The 19,179-nt window shown below is 35.6% G+C and overlaps 1 protein-coding gene across 3 annotated transcripts in view; it reads right to left on the bottom strand.

Moving 5' to 3' along the window:
• The window catches only part of FSTL5 (follistatin like 5), an 881,431-nt gene that overhangs the window by 432,632 nt on the left and 429,620 nt on the right, over positions 1 to 19,179 (bottom strand). For all 3 annotated transcript variants that reach the window (XM_055550064.1, XM_055550065.1, XM_055550066.1), the window contains exon 5: positions 11,555 to 11,675. In XM_055550064.1, the coding sequence (XP_055406039.1) occupies positions 11,555 to 11,675 (121 nt within the window). The remainder of the gene's footprint in view (positions 1 to 11,554; positions 11,676 to 19,179) is intronic.

Below are 19,179 nucleotides of genomic sequence, written 5' to 3'. Positions count from 1 at the left end.
TGAAATGTTCCCTTGGTATCTCTAATTTTCCTGAAGAGATCTCTAGTCTTTCCCATTCCATTGCTTTCCTGTATTTCTTTGCACTTTTCACTGAGGAAGGCTTTCTTATCTCTGCTTGCTATTCTTTGGGACTCTGCACTCAAATGAATAGATCTTTCCTTTTCTGCTTTGCTTTTCACTTTTCTTCTTTTCACAGATATTTGTAAGGACTCCGCAGACAGTCATTTTGCTTTTTGCATTTCTTTTTCTTGGGGATCATCTTGATCCCTGTCTCCTGTACAATGTCACAAACCTCTGTCTGTAGTTCATCAGGCACCCTATCAGATATAGTCCCTTAAATATATTTCTCACTTCTACTGTATAATCATTAGGGATTTCATTTATGTACATAAATTTCTTTTCATTGCGATGACCTCGAGGCACTGCAAAATATTTTGGTAATGTCTAAGCATTAAAGAATTATTAGGTTATTTTGAAAGTAGTGCATTAATTCTCCTGGGATCTCAGAGGTAACAATAGTCTGAAGCTATTTTCAATACTCTCCAAAACTGGATATTAAACTTTGTGATGTATAAGGATGTACAGGCTCCTTGAAACTGTCTCACTGTTCATTCAGTGCAAGGACTGAAGAAACTCAGACTAGTGATCCTTTTATTCTAAGAACAGATTTTCATTGAAAGGCTTATATATATAATTGGCCCATTTATTTTAGATCAGAAGGAAAAAAGTCATTAATTTTAAAATAAGATAATTAAAAATTAGATAATATATTTTAGAGGTGTTAACTGTGAATAGGGATGATACAGCTTAAACATCAATTGATAAACATTTGGGAAACACTGGTAGAAGGTTACATATAAAATGTATGGTAGACTTCAAAACTTGATGAGAAAAATTATACAAATTATTTCCTTTATTTTACATTGATTTTATGTTGTGATAATAATATTTTGAATATATTGGGGCAAATAAATTGTCTTTAAAATCAATTTTACTTCTTTCTTTTCTGTTTTAATGTGACTACTACAAAAATTAAAATTATTAGGACAGAGAATTTCTTCCTTTGAGGAATTACACAAATGCATTCATTAAAAGCATGATGTTAGACTATATTTGTTGATGCTGTGTTTCCAATATACAATTAATTAAAAGAAGGTAGAATTAAAAGAAATCTTGAATATAAAAGTAATGTGGTCATATATATTTCTCAAAGTGATTATAACTGATGGTGGAATTAAAATAGATTCTTATTTTTGTTTTGAATGTCTTTCTGTTGTCTTTAACTTCTACAATAAGAAAAATAAATATTGTTTTTGTTTTTTAGTCAATAAGTCATGTCTGACTCTTTGTGATCTCATGGAGCATAGCCCTCCAGGTTCCTCTGCTTGTTGGATTTTCCAGGCAAGAAAGCTGGAGGCAGTTGTCATTTCCTCTCCAGGGGATTTTCCTGACCCAGGGATTGAGGAATGGAAGCCCAAGAAAAATAAATATACTTTCCTTAAAAAAACTGTAGAATTATGGAATAAATGCAGGCAAAAAATAAATATCTTGATAGAACTTTTATTAATATATGATTTGGGTTAAAATTTATGAAAATCCAAAACTCAATTTCTTGTGTTTTGATTCATTTCTTTTTTTCAACAAGATACAATGGATTCAAACGAATATTAATACTGAACATAAATCTTATGATTTCTATATGCATTGATATGGTCTATGCAAAGCTTCATGTTTTATCTGGTAATATCCATACAACTCCTCTGTGAAAGTGTTAGAATTCACTTAAATGACAGGATAGACCTCTAGCTGGTAAAAAAAAAAAAAAAAAAAAAAAGAGAGAGAGAGAGAGAGACAGTAATAACTATGAAGTGAAAACAAAAATGTTAGCTATTCAGTCATGTCCGACTCTTTGTTGCCCCATGGAGTGTAGCCCAAAGGCTCCTCTGTCCATGGGATTCTCCAGGCAAAAATTCTGGAGTGGGTAGCCATTCCCTTCTCCAGGGGATATTCCCAACCCAGGAATCAAACCTGGGTCTCATGCATTGCAGGTAGATTATTTACAGTCTGAGCCACCAGAGAAGCCTAAGTAATAGATATACCTTAAAAAATAAATTTAGCAAAAATGTAATTTTTAAGTATTAGCTTCCAAATAGTATAAATGAAAAAATATCTGATTCATCTGCTATTATATATTTATAAGCATCACTTTTTAGAGTTCATAATAACACTCACTTGGTAAATTAATGCCTCTCTAAAGGATATTTGACAGAACAGACTTTTATAAGGGAACTTTCAATTGGAAACGAGATAAAATGCATCTTCTCAAACTAACCTAGAGAAAGGAATTCAGAAAAGAGCTAATAATTAAAATGTGACATATTTTATTCCAATTGTTTTAAATTGCTGAATAATTTTGGTCAATTAAAAACTTAAATCCCATAAGTAGGAACTCAGTTTGGGAATCTGAGTTGCTTTAAAATGAAGCAAAGGCTTTGTTGCCAATCTGCAGCCACTGTTTCATGTCCAAATAGATGGGATCTTTGGCAGCAGTGTGGCTGGAATCTTCACAGTAAAGCCACTATGAGGAGATGCCAACCAGATATGGTTTCATACCACAAAAGGACAATGCAAACTTCAGTTCAAGGTGTTTCTGAGAAACTGGTATTAAGTACAGGGGGTTAACAAAGGTTAAGTATGAAAGCAAAATAGTTAGTCACTCAACAGTATCTGACTTTTTGTGAATCCATGGATTGTAACCTGTCAGGCTCCTCTGGTCCATGCAATTCTCCAGGCAAGACTACTGGAGTTTGGTGAAAAGTGAAAGTGAAGTCGCTCAGTTCTGTCTGACTCTTTGCGACCCTGTGGACTGTAGCCTACCAGGCTTCTCCATCCATGGGATTCTCCAGGCAAGAATACTGGAGTGGGTTACCATTTCCTTCTCCAGGAGATCTTTCCTACCCAGGGATCAAACCCAGGTCTCCCACACTGCAGGCAGATTCTTTACCAGTGAATTACAGATATTGTGAAAATCTACAAACAGCCTCAGGCAAAGTCCTTCTCAGAATATTATACTGAAATAAGAGGAAATTAATTTTAAGTCAGATGCACTAAATTATGATTAACAAGGTATGTCACAGTGTGAAAAATAAGAATAATTGGTCAGTTACCATTTCATTATTTTTTATTTCTATTTCACTTTGTTTCAGACAAGTCCTTATTTTCAATATCTATATGACAGAAGAGTCAAAATGTCAAGAAATAAATAGAAGTGTTTCACTTGAAATAATAGAAGCTGAAATATCTAACTGAGTCTGCATTTAAAAGTAACAAACAGGTCAACAAACAAAATTTACCTGTGAGAGATCAGAGCATGTAGAATGCCAGTGTTTATAGGTAAAAAGAGAAACATAAAGGTGTACCAGCTACACCAGATTAAGGTAATATAAACAGGATGAGGACAGAGTCATCTCCAAATTGGAAAGATTTAAGATCATAGTTATATAATCTTACAGTTTTGAAGATTTTATTTTTTTTTTTATTTTTTGAAGATTTTAAAATTATAGTTCAAATCTGTATTACCTCATCACTTGTTCTTTTTTTTTTAATTTTATTTTATTTTTAAAACTTTACAAAATTGTATTAGTTTTGCCAAATATCAAAATGGATCCGCCACAGTATTAACAGTTAGGGTATAAAAGTTTTCGTTTTTTTTTTTTTTTTTTTTTTGGTTTAAGACCAAGAAACTGTCCTTTTGGAATATATGTGTATACGTAAAATTTCAACAATCATGTTTTGCAACAGTATTTTTTATAGTGGCTGGAACCCAGACACAGCAAAAATAACATGCAGTGTAACCATCATTAAGACAGTGATTCTGTATTTATCCAACCATCAGGGCATATCTGCATACTCCAACACAGAAGAGTACAGCCATACACACATGTGAACTAACTTTGTAATCAAAGCTTGTAGTAGAAGATTGATTTCTCCAGTGAATCAGTCAAAGTTTATAAAGTTCCTGCAAAATTTTATACTACAATGATCCAGTATGGATTCTTTTATGAATATAGCACTTCTATCAATTCAATGCAGCATTTCCCAAATCAGTGTGGGATTTTTTAATACAGATAAATAGTATAAGCTTGCCAGCACCTTAGAAGTCTTTCTCTTGCCTATGTTCCCAAAGGGGACCATTCACATTAACTATTATAACCACAAATGAGTTTTATATATTTTAGATTTTAACTAAATATATACTTTAATGTACATTTATATGCTCTGCTTCTTTGCTCAGAATTTTTTTCATTTTTTTATATCCAACTTTTCAGCCACTAGCACTTAACTGTCTACACTTAGATCTCTGCTGCAAAGTGCCATGACCAAAGTTACCAATAACTGCCTTATTGCCAATCCAGTGCCCATTCATCTGTTGTATACTTTCTTGCTTTGAACTTAGCCTTGAAAACAATTCCTTACTAAAAGTCCACGATGGTGTACTCCTTTGGCTTTCCTCCTATCTCTCTGTGCTACTGTTTAGTTTTAGTTTCCTACTGCCTTTTTACTCTTCTCTCCACAAACAGTAAGTCTCCAACATATGACTCTTCAAGTTGTGAACTTTCAAAGATGCTAACATGTGTTCCCTCAGTGTCAGGCATAAGTGAAATTGCAGCTTTCTCTCCATCTCCTCTTGCTGATGATCTTTCAGCTAGCTCTACCATCTGCCACCTCCTCTCCCTTCTCCAGTCAATAACTCCTCCGCCTGCTTACTCAATGCCAGCCCCTGTGTGCCAGCTGTTGTACTGTACTACTATACTTTTCAAGGTATTGTACTATAAGATTAAAAATGTGTTTTTATGTATTATTTGTGTGAAAAGTATTATAAACCTATTATATAGTACAGTACTATATAGCTGATTGTGTTAGTTGGGTGGCTAGGCTAACTTTGTTGGATTTATGAACAAATTAGACTTATGAATCAGCTCTTGGCATGGAACTTGTTCATATGAAGGGGACTTCCTGTACTTACCTTGAATACCTCCATCCTTGCCACAGAATCAGATTTTAACTACATGCTCTATGTCTCTCCTTGTGACCCAGAGCTCTCACCTGATTCTGGGCCACCTGATTCTCCAACTAAAAGTTTCTATTTGAATATGCCAATATGTCTAAAATTTAACTAAATATACTCCCCAAACTTGTTTCTCTTTCTGTGCTTCCTACCTTAATGAGTAGCATCATTGTTTAACTTTGTATGCAAACTAGATAATTTGACATTATCCTTGACCCTACCCTCTCCCTCCCATGTGTATGTAATCACTCATCTAATCCAGCTAATTCTACTTGTAAGCTATTTTCCAAATATGGACACATCCTTACATTATTGCTACTGCTCTTCTAGTCCTGTCTCCATCACTTTCACATGCTTCAACATTCTTAATTGGTCACTAAATTCTTGTCACTAAATTCAGCTATTTTTCTCAAATAAAGAACTTTCATATACTAATGATGTAATGTCAATGAATGTTAATATGATACTCATATTTTATTGCTTGAGTTATTAGATGGTTCCGATAATTAACATTTTATTGCAGCAACTGTGATTTCCTAGAAAAATAAATTTTCTTTTCCTTATAATGTCACTATCAAATCTATACTCCATTAAGAAGCCTTTCACATATAATCATGAAGACTTAGGTATTTAAAGTAACTCTTGCATTTAAAAAAAATTTAGAATCCTAATTATTCTTTTTTAAAAATGAGAGACAGATATTGTACAATTAGTTTCAATATAAATCTCACAATTGATGCATTAGGCTTGCAAAAACCGAATTACTTTATGCATAGTAGAAAAATGTCTTTCTGTGGATCCTTCCACATAGATTGTTTCTGAATTGAATAAAGATATATTTAAGGGTGACATTAGACCTGTAATCACTAGAACACATACATGTCTTAAAGTGTATGTAAATGGCTTAGGGAACTACAACTCATACTTGTTTAATAGAATTTCAAGAATGTCAGAATTACACAAACTCCTCAATCCATACAATTTTAAATCAAGGCAATATATAGTTTAACTTAGGAAATTAAGTACTTGAAAAGCATTTCCAAAACAAATATACATTTAGGGGGTAGACAACTGCATTAATTTTGGCAATCTAGAATGTCCAAATGAAAACAATTATTTCCTAAAATTAATAGTCATATAATTGCACTTTATTATCCCAACTGAATGTGCAAAACTAAATATATATAAACATTTATTTGAACATCATTTCTGAAATTCTGTGTGTGGTCATATTGTCTGATGGTGAATTACTTGCACTTACCTATGGATTTGAAGCAAAAATATATATTTCAAGGCAAGTCAAACTTAATCAAACATTGTATTTTGATTTTCAGTTGGAAGAAAATAAAATACTGTCTCTATATGCCAGTACAAGTCCTTATAGTTAATAAAAATACTATTTGTTTTTAATTCTAAGCACTCTTTACACTGCAAATCTACACATTTTACTATTGAGACAACAAAATGCAGGGGTGCAGGGTGTCCACAATTTGAAAAGAAGGTTTAGTATTTCCTCTAAGTATTCAAAACTATGTCTGACCTCACTTAGTATTTACTGGATCCCATTACACATATTTCCAAGTTTGTTAACCAAAGCAAGCATGATTTAAGATATTTGATATTTGCAGTGAGAGTGAGGGATTTAGGTATCTTAGAAAACTCAAAGCATTTTTTACTAATGTCAAAAACACTGGAGAGAAATTAAGAATGTCACATAATGCTTATTAGGAAATAATAAAATAATTCATCTTATCCAAAATGGAAAAAAATTATGAAAAACCTTATAAGTGTGAAAACAACACTCTAATATAATGTAATAACACTCGATGATGTGCTGGCTTTTTTTCTTTACCATTAACATTTACCTACTTGCTTTGCAAACTTTTTCCCATTTTATATGATAGCAGTTTATTAACTGGAATTCAAGAATTCTATCTATCCTTATATCTAGCAGTTAAATAATGAGTGGATAAAGATAAATTTAACTTCTCTGGCCTTAGTTTTTTCTCTTGGGTATTCATTTAGGGACTTTTTAGTTTTCTGTGCTTTCGTTTTAGAAACTATCTGGGGGAATGAATTCTATGTGTGAAAAATGATTAATATTTACCCTTCCTTCATCTGTCATTTTTATCATTGTCTGAGATGATATATCTCTCAGGGAAAGAAAACATTTTTTTCAAGTTACTTTAACTAATACAGCACTCTATACACATAGGTACTTAGTACATAATTTTAAAATGGATTGCCTTTTCACTATTTTTATACATTTTTATTCGTAATATTAATATTTTAAATAGAATGACTTTTTAAAATCATGTCATTACACAAATCCTGTCACAAAACTGAGGTGGGTTTAGTTGTATTATAACAGAAGGAGAGAAAAAAATAGGCATATGTTTCCTGCTGCTGCTGCTGGTGCTAAGTCGCTTCAGTCATGTCCAACTCTGTGTGACCCCAGAGACGGCAGTCCACCAGGCTCCCCCGTCCCTGGGATTCGCCAGGCAAGAACACTGGAGTGGGTTGCCATTTCCTTCTCCAATGCATGAAAGTGGAAAGTGAAAAGTAAAAATGAAGTCACTCAGTCGTGTGGGACTCCTAGCAACCACATGGACTGCAGCCTACCAGGCTCCTCCATCCATGGGATTTTCCAGGCAAGAGTACTGGAGTGGGGTGCCATTGCCTTTTCTGCATATGTTTCCTACTCACATATAAATGCCTTGCTGATACAGACAGTCCATACAAGTTGGTTTTGCTCTCTCCAAGAAGTCATTATAGAACTGGTTGCCCTGTTTAATAAGGTTGAAACACTAAAAATGTAAAACTATATGGAAAACTTCTTGGTTAAACCACAAGGAATATTAAAACACTCCAGATAATTCTAGCATTACTTAGAAAAACATTATCTTTTCCAATTGATTGTTAAAATAATTTTATCATAGTTAAGAAAATGTTTTGTGATGATTCAAAAAGATAAAAGCTCATAATATGATTGCTGATTGCCAAGTGCTTGCATTACCCATTATCTCTTTATGGTTCAAAAATATTTAAAATGTAGACCTTTTGTATCAGACACAATTTTCACCTAATAGCAGAATCATTAATGATATTCATTCAATTTCATGGTATTTCATATGAATAATTTCTGTAAAATTGACACCATATTACCTTCCAGCCATCAACAGAATCATATAGATTTTCTTCTATCCAAATTCAATTGTTCCTAGTGCCCAATTGTTCCTTTATAAACCATGTTTCACTATGTCTCTATCGAATGCTTACACTGATGCTTCAGATTTCTAAATTGCATAATTTTATTTATCTTTACAATATACTGAACTACCTTGCCTTCCTTAGCAGCATCAAATCATCTCTCAAACACAGTATCATATTTTCCCCTTCATAGGGGCCAGATAGCAGTATTCTTGAGAAGATTTTTATGTAGTAATATTGCTGCTGCTGCTAAGTCGCTTCAGTCGTGTCTGACTCTGTGCGACCCCATAGACGGCAGCCCACCAGGCACCGCTGTCCCTGGGATTCTCCAGGCAAGAACACTGGAGTGGGTTGCCACTTCCTTCTCCAATGCATGAAAGTGAAAAGTGAAAGTGAAGTCATTCAGTCGTGTCCGACTCTTAGCGACCCCATGGACTGCAGCCTACCAGGCTCCTCCATCCATGGGATTTTCCAGGCAAGAGTACTGAAGTGGGGTTCCATTGCCTTCTCCGATTGATATTGCTAGGGATCACTATTCAGTCTTTGCCATGTTATCAAAAAAATAATATGTTATTCACACTTTATTTTCATTGTTTTGTCATTTTCTAGCTCCACTTTTCCACCATCAACAATAACTACATTTCAAATAAAAATCCTATAGAAACATATTTAATTCTCTTATTCACACTTGATAGTTTGTATACCATTAAAAATGTTGCCTGCTATTGCTACAAATTTCAAGTACTTTTATTTAGCCAAATCCCAGTGTCTTAATATTATGAGAGTGCGGAATAGTAGTTGTTAGATTAGACTCCCTTTTTAATAAAATAAGTTAGTAAAATAGTAATAGTTCATAGACTTTCAGACTTAGAAAAGAGCATGTGGTTAGACTAATTTCTCTAAATACTGTGGTATATCATGCAGCTGATATACCACAGTATAGTGGTATATCATTTTATTTTTGTGGTATATCAGCATTTTATTTATGCCGCTATAGGAAGCACACTTGACACCCTAAAATGTCTCTTTAGTATATATACTACTTGTGTACTAAAGAGACAATCAAAGCCCAAAAGACTAAGACAGTAAACTTCAATTTTCCCCCTAACTACCTAAAAGAAAGCAGATAGAAGACCTGTTCCAGGAAGGGAGCCGCCACTGTAGGCTAACTATAATGTGAACTAGGTGTGGACAGGGAGGAACTTAGCAAATCTCTATTTGTTAAAATTCCTATGTTCTATTTTCTCTGCAGGGCCCAGCAAACGTTTGTTTACCAAACATCTGCTTTTTCATTTGTCTGAAAATTGCCTTCCTCCCCTCTGAAGTCCTCTTTTGTCTTTAGCTGAGGATGGTACTCAAGGTGAGGTTTTCAGTCATTTAAAGTAAGGGTTTCATCGTGCATTTTGATATTTGGCAAAACTAATACAGTTATGTAAAGTTTAAAAATAAAATAAAATTAAAAAACAAACAAACAAACAAAAAAAGTAAGGGTTTCAGTCATTGAGGACAGTACTTAAGGTAAGGGTTTTACTACTCAAGGTGACGGTTTTGATTTTCCTGGGTCTCTCCCATTTATATACATTATTAAACTTTGTTTGATTTTCTCCTGCTAATATGCCTCATGACAACTTGTTACTTAGGCCAGTCAGAGAAGTCTAGAAGGGTAGTGAAACATTTCTTCCTCTCTGACACTATTCTGTTTGTCCATCTTCCGTCTCTCATCCAACACAGTCCAAATCCACTCATCCTGAAGACTCATTCAATTATGACTACCTTCACCACCTTTTCTTGATTCCCCAAGGGGGAGATTATATTCTTAATTCACTTAATATTTTGTGTAGGACTTTCTATGACATTTATCTCCTTCTATCTTAAATGATTTGGTATAACATAATATAATGTTATTTTTTATAATATAATATGTTTTCCTGATAAACCATAGTATTCCTGTTATCCTAAAGCACACAAAAGAATGCTTGCTACAGAGTGAAGTTCAATGACAAACACATAGACTTCTTAACTATAGATTCAATTATAAATTCAGCCACTTAATTCTTAATTTCTCGTGTTTCAGTTTCTTCATATAATTTTCCAATGATAATGCTGCTTTCTTCCTACCTTTGAAAAGTTGTACACACCTTTAAAGGATGAAATGTTTACTGAGATATCCCATCTTGTATTATGCTTGCAATTTAAAGTGGAAATACAGCTTAATTAAATCTGAAGAGCATAATAACTTCTTGCCTTAAAGCTTTATAACCTGCAACTCTTTCATATTTATTACTTTGCTAGTATCAAATACCACATAAAATATGATCAATGTTTAATGTAAAATGATCATGTGATAATTACTATCATTATTCATATGATTTTTAGAGATTTAAGTAATTTTTTCCAATATCAGACAGCTAATGTATGACAGGCATAATTCAAACATGATCTTTTTATATGAAACATAGTCTATTTCCTGTCTTTTTGGAAAAAAAAATACATGTGTATATATTTGGAAAACCCTACATTTGTGAATACATATAAAAATATTAAAGACAATCTATTTATCTAAAATTCCCTTTAACTTAGATTACTTTGTGATTTTCAAATACCAACCAGTTTATTTAATGATTTTTGTCCCTTTTTTTTTTTTTAACACACACTCTGAAAACATTCCTTTCTGTTTTTCTGTCTCCTAGTTTTTTTTAATTTGGAATTATTTTTAAAGAATAATCTGGCATGTAGCTTTTTAAAAAAAAATCATCTTTACAATTTTGCAATACAAAGTAAAAACATTCAATCTGAAGAAGTCGTAAAGCATTTATACATATATCATTCATTCTAAAGTATCTTAACGTAAATATAAATTTTCATTCATATGCTAATTTTGTTACCATATATGTAAACTATTAAACAACTTTATTTTACCTATAAGGTAAAAGAGTCACTGTGTAAATAATTAAATTACTTTTGATAAGCAGTGACAAACAGTGAAGTACTGTTCCTAGTCTAAAATAACCTTGGAAATAGCATTGTGGAATTAATATCTAAACTAGAATCAAGAACTGATAGCAAGGGCTACTGAATATTTCTAGCTCTTTATTTTAGAATATTAAATCCCTTACCTCTTACATTCTTTTCAATAGAGCCAAACCCTTAAATTTTCTCAGTTGTATCACTTGTCTTAAGTAGCAGCTTGTACTTTGAGATCAAGCAAACACATCATACTGGGTAATGAATCAGGAAAAGAAAAATGAGGAATTAGAAAACGAATCTTATACTCACGGAATGTTCTATAAAATTCTTCAAGAGCCAGGTGCTTGTCTGAGTTAAAATCATCATATTTCAGTAGATCATACAAAGTACAATCAGAAAGGTCCTTGCCAAGTTCTTCCTGTTTTATCACCTGAAAAGAAAATTAAAATCATGCAATTATACCAGTGTCTTAACATTTCTATAGGTAATTTAAGTCTACACTTGAGCAAAGAACTGAACTTATAGGAAACCTGGGTTTTCAGTTACTGGACATTTATTTTCAAGTGTTTCAATGGCATAAAATTATAAATTTGACTTAGTTTATTTTGACACTCAGACAGATACTTAGAATTTAGCCTGAAAGTTCTAATACAAAAATCTCCCAGTAGGACCCAGAAAACTTGAACATTAAAGGGGCATTTTTGTATTTTACTCATTTACTTTGCTCTACTTACATTGACTCAAGGAGATACTTTACTTCTACATGAAAATTGCCTCCTAAGTCTCAGTGACCCATGTCAAAATGGAACAGCTCTTTCCCAACAAAAATAGTCAGTAGCTTGTTCCAATTTTCATCTTCCTATTATTTGTGAAAAATGAAGTTAGATTTTTTTTTTTCTCTCTTTTGTCTAACATCCTCCCAAGCTGGAGGTGAAGCTATTTGGGATTCTGAACTAACTCCCTGGATCACAAAGGAGCTATTAAGCAAATTACTGTTTCCAGGAGCCAGTTAGCATTAATGCACCAATTGATGATGGGAATCGACCCAAGCATGGGTGAGAAAAATCGCCAAACTGCTTTTCTGCTCTGTGCTCTGTTCCATGGACTGTGGCAGTAGCTGTTTTAAGACTCGACTGATTTTGACTATAGCTTGTCTGGTAAAAGGGCTCCCCAAGATTTTTCAAACATTCCTTTTCCCCAGGTAGCTGCATGCCTGTGTCCAAGAGTCTTTCATATTTGTCTACAGAGGGAGTGGTTTATATTGCTTGGAGGTTTGCTTTAAGTGTACATTTTGTTAAAGTTGGTGCAATCAGGAAACACAAGCTTTGAAGTCAGCCAGCTTTGGGTTTAGACCATGCCAAGGCTACTTAATAGCTCTATAATTTCTGGCAAGTCACTCAACCTTTTCTCACTAAGAAATTAATGATAGCAACCTCTACTTCTCCTGGTTGGTGTGCAGATTATAAATACAAATATGCATATATATATATATAAACAGTTTTAGTCAAGTGCAACACATATAGTATACATTCAGACATAATCATTTAATGTTAAAAATAATGATTTATATATACAAATGTGCTTCTAACTATAAAAATTCATTGGAGTTTTCCACACCAGCTTGTGTATATTATGGTTACATATAGTTTGAAAGATTGAGACTTTGTCATAACAATGGCAGATTGGCGATAATAATGTCTATTTTAATGAGCTATTTTTAACTCTTTTATGGAACACCCTAGAGTTAAAAGTTGTCATGCCTGCATGAGGATGAGCTGCAGAGACAGCTCTGAGGATGGAGCTTAGCCCATGCGTCACTAGAAGCTCCTGCCCCTGTCACCTGAGTGGTGACACTCAATGACAGTGTTTGCACTGCTAAATATAGCTTTCACAACATCATGTGCTCTCTATTCTTATTTACTGTATTCAAATTTCATTGGCTAAGCTGGCATTTGCTGCCTTAGAGGAGGAAAAATGTGAGTGATTTATCTGCTTTCCATATAAATAGATATGATTGATAGTGAGTGGTAAAGCCCTTGGCTTTCGCACAGTCCAGCTGGAGGGATTAACAAAACTACTTAATGGCTAGAACTATTTCTCCTATAAGCCTAATGGGAAAACAAATACTGCTTTTCTGTTTAGAAAGCAACCAAACTCTCAGCCACTCTCCATCTGTTGTTTGTTAGATGATGAGAAAAGCCTTTTCCCAGGTGGCAGAGGGGCAGTGTTTTTGATCTTACCTCACTATGTTCTTTCTAAAGACCTGTGGGGTCAGCACCACAGTAATTTTTAGGATGCAGTGATAATGGAATCTGGTCAGATACTTTAATACTATTTTTGCTGGCTTTAATTCACATACTTTGTGAAATGATGAAACAGAAAGTTGGAAGAGAAGCTTTCATCATTGTCTCATATTAATTTCTGTTCTAATCTTTTATTCAAGGTAAATTGTGTATAAACCAAGAGAACAGATGTCTATCTTTTTCCTTAATACTGATTTTGGCATAAGACTAGCTTGCTTTTGATTTGATCATGATTCGATCGTGATGATACAACTCAAGCTGGATATACTGTTTTAAGGAATGCGCTTTAGAAAAGTACATGGTCCTGGCTAGTGAGCTATATATATATATATATATATATATATATATATATATATATATATAGCTGTTCAGTGATATTTGGCCTGCTATGATAGAGGGGTTAAGTGATTCATCCCTTAATAAATCCATTGTTTAATATATATTTTCCTCATTTATTCCATGTCTGTTCAATGAAATAGCTTACTTAAGACATGCTTCCTGGTAAGCATGTTTCTCCTTTGTTTCCTGATGGGAGATTTGGCATGGTGTGAGGTGTTTCAATGTAGGAGTTATTATCTTGTGACCTTTTAACCATCATGGGAAAATTGCTTTAGATATTCTGGGTTCTGATAGCCTTAAAGAGCTGTGTGTTTGACTGTTGAGAAGAAAATGTAAAATAAGAGACAAGCAGTAATACATTAAGCACTCTGGCACTGGGAATTCAAACTTGTAGGACATTTATTTCATTTATTGTCTGGCTCTGGTTCTAAAACCTTTCCAGTCTAACCTCTTCATAATGCATGTGTTACATCTGACATAGAGACTACTGGCAAAGCCAGATTCACTGAACATACTGTCATTTTAAAATATATTTTAATTAGGATAAGTACATTATTTCTTTATATGTAATGAAGTGAAGTGAAGTGAAAGTCACTCAGTCATGTCCGAATATTTGTGACCCCATCGACTGTAGCCTGCCAGGCTTCTCTGTCCATGGAATTCTCCAGGCAAGAACACTGGAGTGGGTAGCTCTCCCTTCTCCAGGGGATCTTCCCACCCAGGGATTGAACCCAGGTCTCCTGCATTACAGGTGAATTCTTTGCCATCTGAGTCACCAGGGAAGCCATTATATATAATGTTATTGCACATTTAATAGAATATTGTGTAGTGAAAATGTAACTTTTATACTCACTGAAAGTGAAAGTCGCTCAGTCATTTCCAACTCTTTGCAACCCCACAGACTGTATAGTCCATGGTATTCTCCAGGCCAGAATACTGGAGTGAGTAGCCTTTCCCTTCTCCAGGGGATCTTCCCAGCCCAGGGATTGAATCCAGGTCTTCTGCATTGCAAGTAGATTCTTTACCAGCTGAGCCACAAGGGAAGCCCAAGAATACTGGAGTGGGTAGCCTATCCCTTCTCCAGGGGATCTTCCTGACTCAGCAATCTAACCAGAGCCTCCTGCATTGCAGGAAGATTTTTACCAACTGAGCTATATACTCACTAGGAAATAAAAATTCATGTAACTTGCATTATTACAATATTCATTTGACTGTAGTGGTCTGGAAATGAAAGTCGCTCAGTCATGTCCAAATATAGAGTCCAAGGAATTCTCCAGGCCAGAATACTGGAGTGGGAAGCCTATCCCTTCTCTAGGGGATATTCCCAACCCAGGGATGAAACCCAGGTCTCCCTCATTGCAGGCAGATTCTTTAATAGCTGAGCCACAAGGGAAGCCCACAGTGGTCTGGAAACAAAACACAATAATTCTGAGAAATGCTTATAAAATATACAGTATCTCAGATGATCAACAAGAACTGGAAAGAGAAATAGAAAATGGCAGAGGCTGATGTAGAGGGTTGTCTTCCACTGTGAGATATATGGGTATTAGATTTCTGGGGATATGACATGATTTAGAAATCCAAAGTTATTATATTAACTTTCATGCAAGAGGTACAGTGCATGTGATTTTGGTGGTCTCGAGTCATGCTGATGAGACTATTTGTGTAAGAGATCAGAGAGAGAGGAGTGAAATCTTCCAGTTTTGTTTCTTTTCTTTACTCTCCTTAGTGGAACAGGAGTGAAGGAGGAAACAGAACAGGCTCTATCTATCTTGAGAGCAGGACTCCATCTTGGGCAGGACTGTGGACTTGGAGTTATATGCCCAGTATCTATGGAAATGACATACCAACTGGGAAACCAGGCCCCCGAAGGAAGAGCCCCAGGGCTCTCCATCACCTAAAAGAATACCCTAATTATCTGTGTAACCAAATAGAATCATACATTCTATTACGATTCTTGGAGAATGACCACAACTCTATTGATAATTGTCCACGGTTGACTATCCAGGTTTAAGGCATATAAATCAAGGGTTAGACCCAGAAAAACTGTACAAAAAAGATCTTCATGACCAAGATAATCACAATGGTATGATCACTCACCTAGAACCAGACATTCTGGAATGTAAATACAAGTGAGCCTTAGAAAGCATCATTACGAACAAAGCTAGGGGAGGTGATGGAATTCCAATTGAGCTATTTCAAATCCTGAAAGATGATGTGAAAGTGCTGCACTCGATATGCCAGCAAATTTGGAAAACTCAGCAGTGGCCACAGGACTGGAAAAGGTCAGTTTTCATTCCAATCCCAAAGAAAGGCAATGCCAAAGAATGCTCAAACTACTGTACAATTGCACTCATCTCACATGCTAGTAAAGTAATGCTCAAAATTCTCAAAGCCATACAGATGGCTAACAAACACATGAAAAAATACTGAACATCACTCATTATCAGAGAAATGCAAATCAAAACCACTATGAGGTACCATTTCACACCAGTCAGAATGGCTGAGATCCAAAAGTCTACAAGTAATAAATGCTGGAGAGGGTGTGGAGAAAAGGGAACCCTCTTACACTGTTGGTGGGAATGCAAACTAGTACAGCCACTATGGAGAACAGTGTGGAGATTCCTTAAAAAACTGGAAATAGAACTGCCTTATGATCCAGCAATCCCACAGCTGGGCATACACACTGAGGAAACCAGAAGGGAAAGAGACATGTGTACCCCAATGTTCATCGCAGCACTGTTTATAATAGCCAGGATATGGAAGCAACCTAGATGTCCATCAGCAGATGAATGGATAAGAAAGCGGTGGTACATATACACAATGGAGTATTACTCAGCCATTAAAAAGAATACATTTGAATCAGTTCTAATGAGGTGGATGAAACTGGAGCCTATTATACAGAGTGAAGTAAGCCAGAAAGAAAAACACCAATACAGTATACTAACGCATATATATGGAATTTAGAAAGATGGTAACAATAACCCTGTGTACGAGACAGCAAAAGAGACACTGATGTATAGAACAGTCTTATGGACTCTGTGGGAGAGGGAGAGGGTGGGAAGATTTGGGAGAATGGCATTGAAACATGTAAAATATCATGTATGAAACGAGTTGCCAGTCCAGGTTCGATGCACGATACTGGATGCTTGGGGCTGGTGCACTGGGACGACCCAGAGAGATGGTATGGGGAGGGAGGAGGGAGGAGGGTTCAGGATGGGGAACACATGTATACCTGTGGCGGATTCATTTTGATATTTGGCAAAACTAATACAATTATGTAAAATTTAAAAATAAAATAAAATTAAAAAAAAAATTCTCAACGCCAGGCTTCAGCAATACGTGAACTGTGAACTTCCAGATGTTCAAGCCACTTTTAGAACAGGCAGAGGAACCAGAGATCAAATTGCCAACATCTGCTGGATCATGGAAAAAGCAAGAGAGTTCCAGAAAAACATCTATTTCTGCTTTATTGACTATGCTAAAGCCTTTGACTGTGTGGATGACAATAAACTGTGGAAAATTCTGAAAGAGATGGGAATACCAGACCACCTGATCTGCCTCTTGAGAAACCTATATGCAGGTCAGGAAGCAACGGTGAGAACTGGATATGGAACAACAGATGGGTTCCAAATAGGAAAAGGAGTACGTCAAGGCTGTATATTGTCACCCTGCTTATTTAACTTATATGCAGAGTACATCATGAGAAATGCTGGGCTGGAAGAAGCACAAGCTGGAATCAAGATTGCTGGTAGAAATATCAATAACCTCAGATACACAGATGACACCACCCTTATGGCAGAAAGTGAAGAGGAACTAAAAAGCCTCTTGATGAAAGTGAAAGAAGAGAGTGAAAAAGTTGGCTTAAAACTCAACATTCAAAAAACGAAGATCATGGCATCTAGTCCCATCACTTCATGGGAAATAGATGGGGAAACAGTGGAAACAGTGTCAGACTTTCTTTTTCTGGGCTCCAAAATCACTGCAGATGGTGACTGCAGCCATGAAATTAAAAGACACTTACTCCTTGGAAGGAAAATTATGACCAACCTAGATAGCATATTGAAAAGCAGAGACATTACTTTGCCAACAAAGGACCATCTAGTCAAGGCTATGGCTTTTCCAGTGGTCATGTATGGATGCAAGAGTTGGACTGTGAAGAAAGCTAAGTGTTAAAGAATCGATGCTTTTGAACTGTGATGTTGGAGATGACTCTTGAGAGTCCCTTGGACTGCAAGGAGATCCAACAAGTCCATTCTAAAGGAGATCAGCCCTGGGTGTTCTTTGGAAGGAATGATGCTAAAGCTGAATGAAACTCCAGTACTTTGGCCACCTCATGTGAAGAGTTGACTCATTGGAAAAGACTCTGATTCTGGGAGGGACTGGGGGCAGGAGGAAAAGGGGGCGACAGGGGATGAGATGGCTGGATGGCATCACCGACTCGATGGATGTGAGTTCGAATTAACTCTGGGAGATGGTGATGGATAGGGAGGCCTGGCTTGCTGTGATTCATGGGGTTGCAAAGAGTCAGACTCGACTGAGCGACTGAATTTAACTGAACTGTTTTTGTGTCTTTCTTTTTCCTTTGTTCAGACTAGTTTCAGGGAATTTGGGGCGTGGGTTTGGGCAAGTATGCTTAGGGTATATAAGGTTTTCACAAAAACTGGTCGGGGTCCTTGGCGAAGAGGAAACTCTGCCTTGGGCCAGCAAATGCAATAAACTGCACTCCACCATCTGCATTGTCCTGAGTGAGTTTGTTTCCCAGAATGCATGGCTACAACAGGAGAAATGATGGACTTAAAAGAAATATACTATTAACTTTGTCAACTACAAATTGGCACTTGCCATCTGCCTCTACAAGGATTAAAACTTTAGCCTCTGCAGCTGCTGCTTACCTATAGCACCCCCTTAAAGGAATTCAGGGCCGAGATTAGGAATGAGGCACTCTGTGCTCTGGGCAAAACTGGCAAAACAGGTGTTCAGTAAGAGATTATTCAGGAGAAGATTTTATTAGCCCAATTCTTGAATCTCTTCCTATCAAGAAAAACACTAAAATCCTTCATGGTGATATCCCCACTTCATAACTAGCAGTAATCTTCATGAGACTAGTAGAAACCTTCTGAAAAACAACATGTGTTTGATTGCATGTACTCCACCTTCACCAAAATCACATGCACTGTCCCTCCCCCTATTTTTTGGACTAGTTTCTGAGAGCTATCTGAAATGCTGTCTCCCAGTCTATAGTCTTCATTTTGTCCTAAATAAAACCTAACTAATAACTCTCAGGTTGTG

This window comes from Bubalus kerabau, chromosome 16, assembly GCF_029407905.1.
Source record: "Bubalus kerabau isolate K-KA32 ecotype Philippines breed swamp buffalo chromosome 16, PCC_UOA_SB_1v2, whole genome shotgun sequence".
NCBI lineage: Eukaryota > Metazoa > Chordata > Mammalia > Artiodactyla > Bovidae > Bubalus > Bubalus kerabau.
This window is presented reverse-complemented; position numbering and strand designations above follow the sequence as displayed.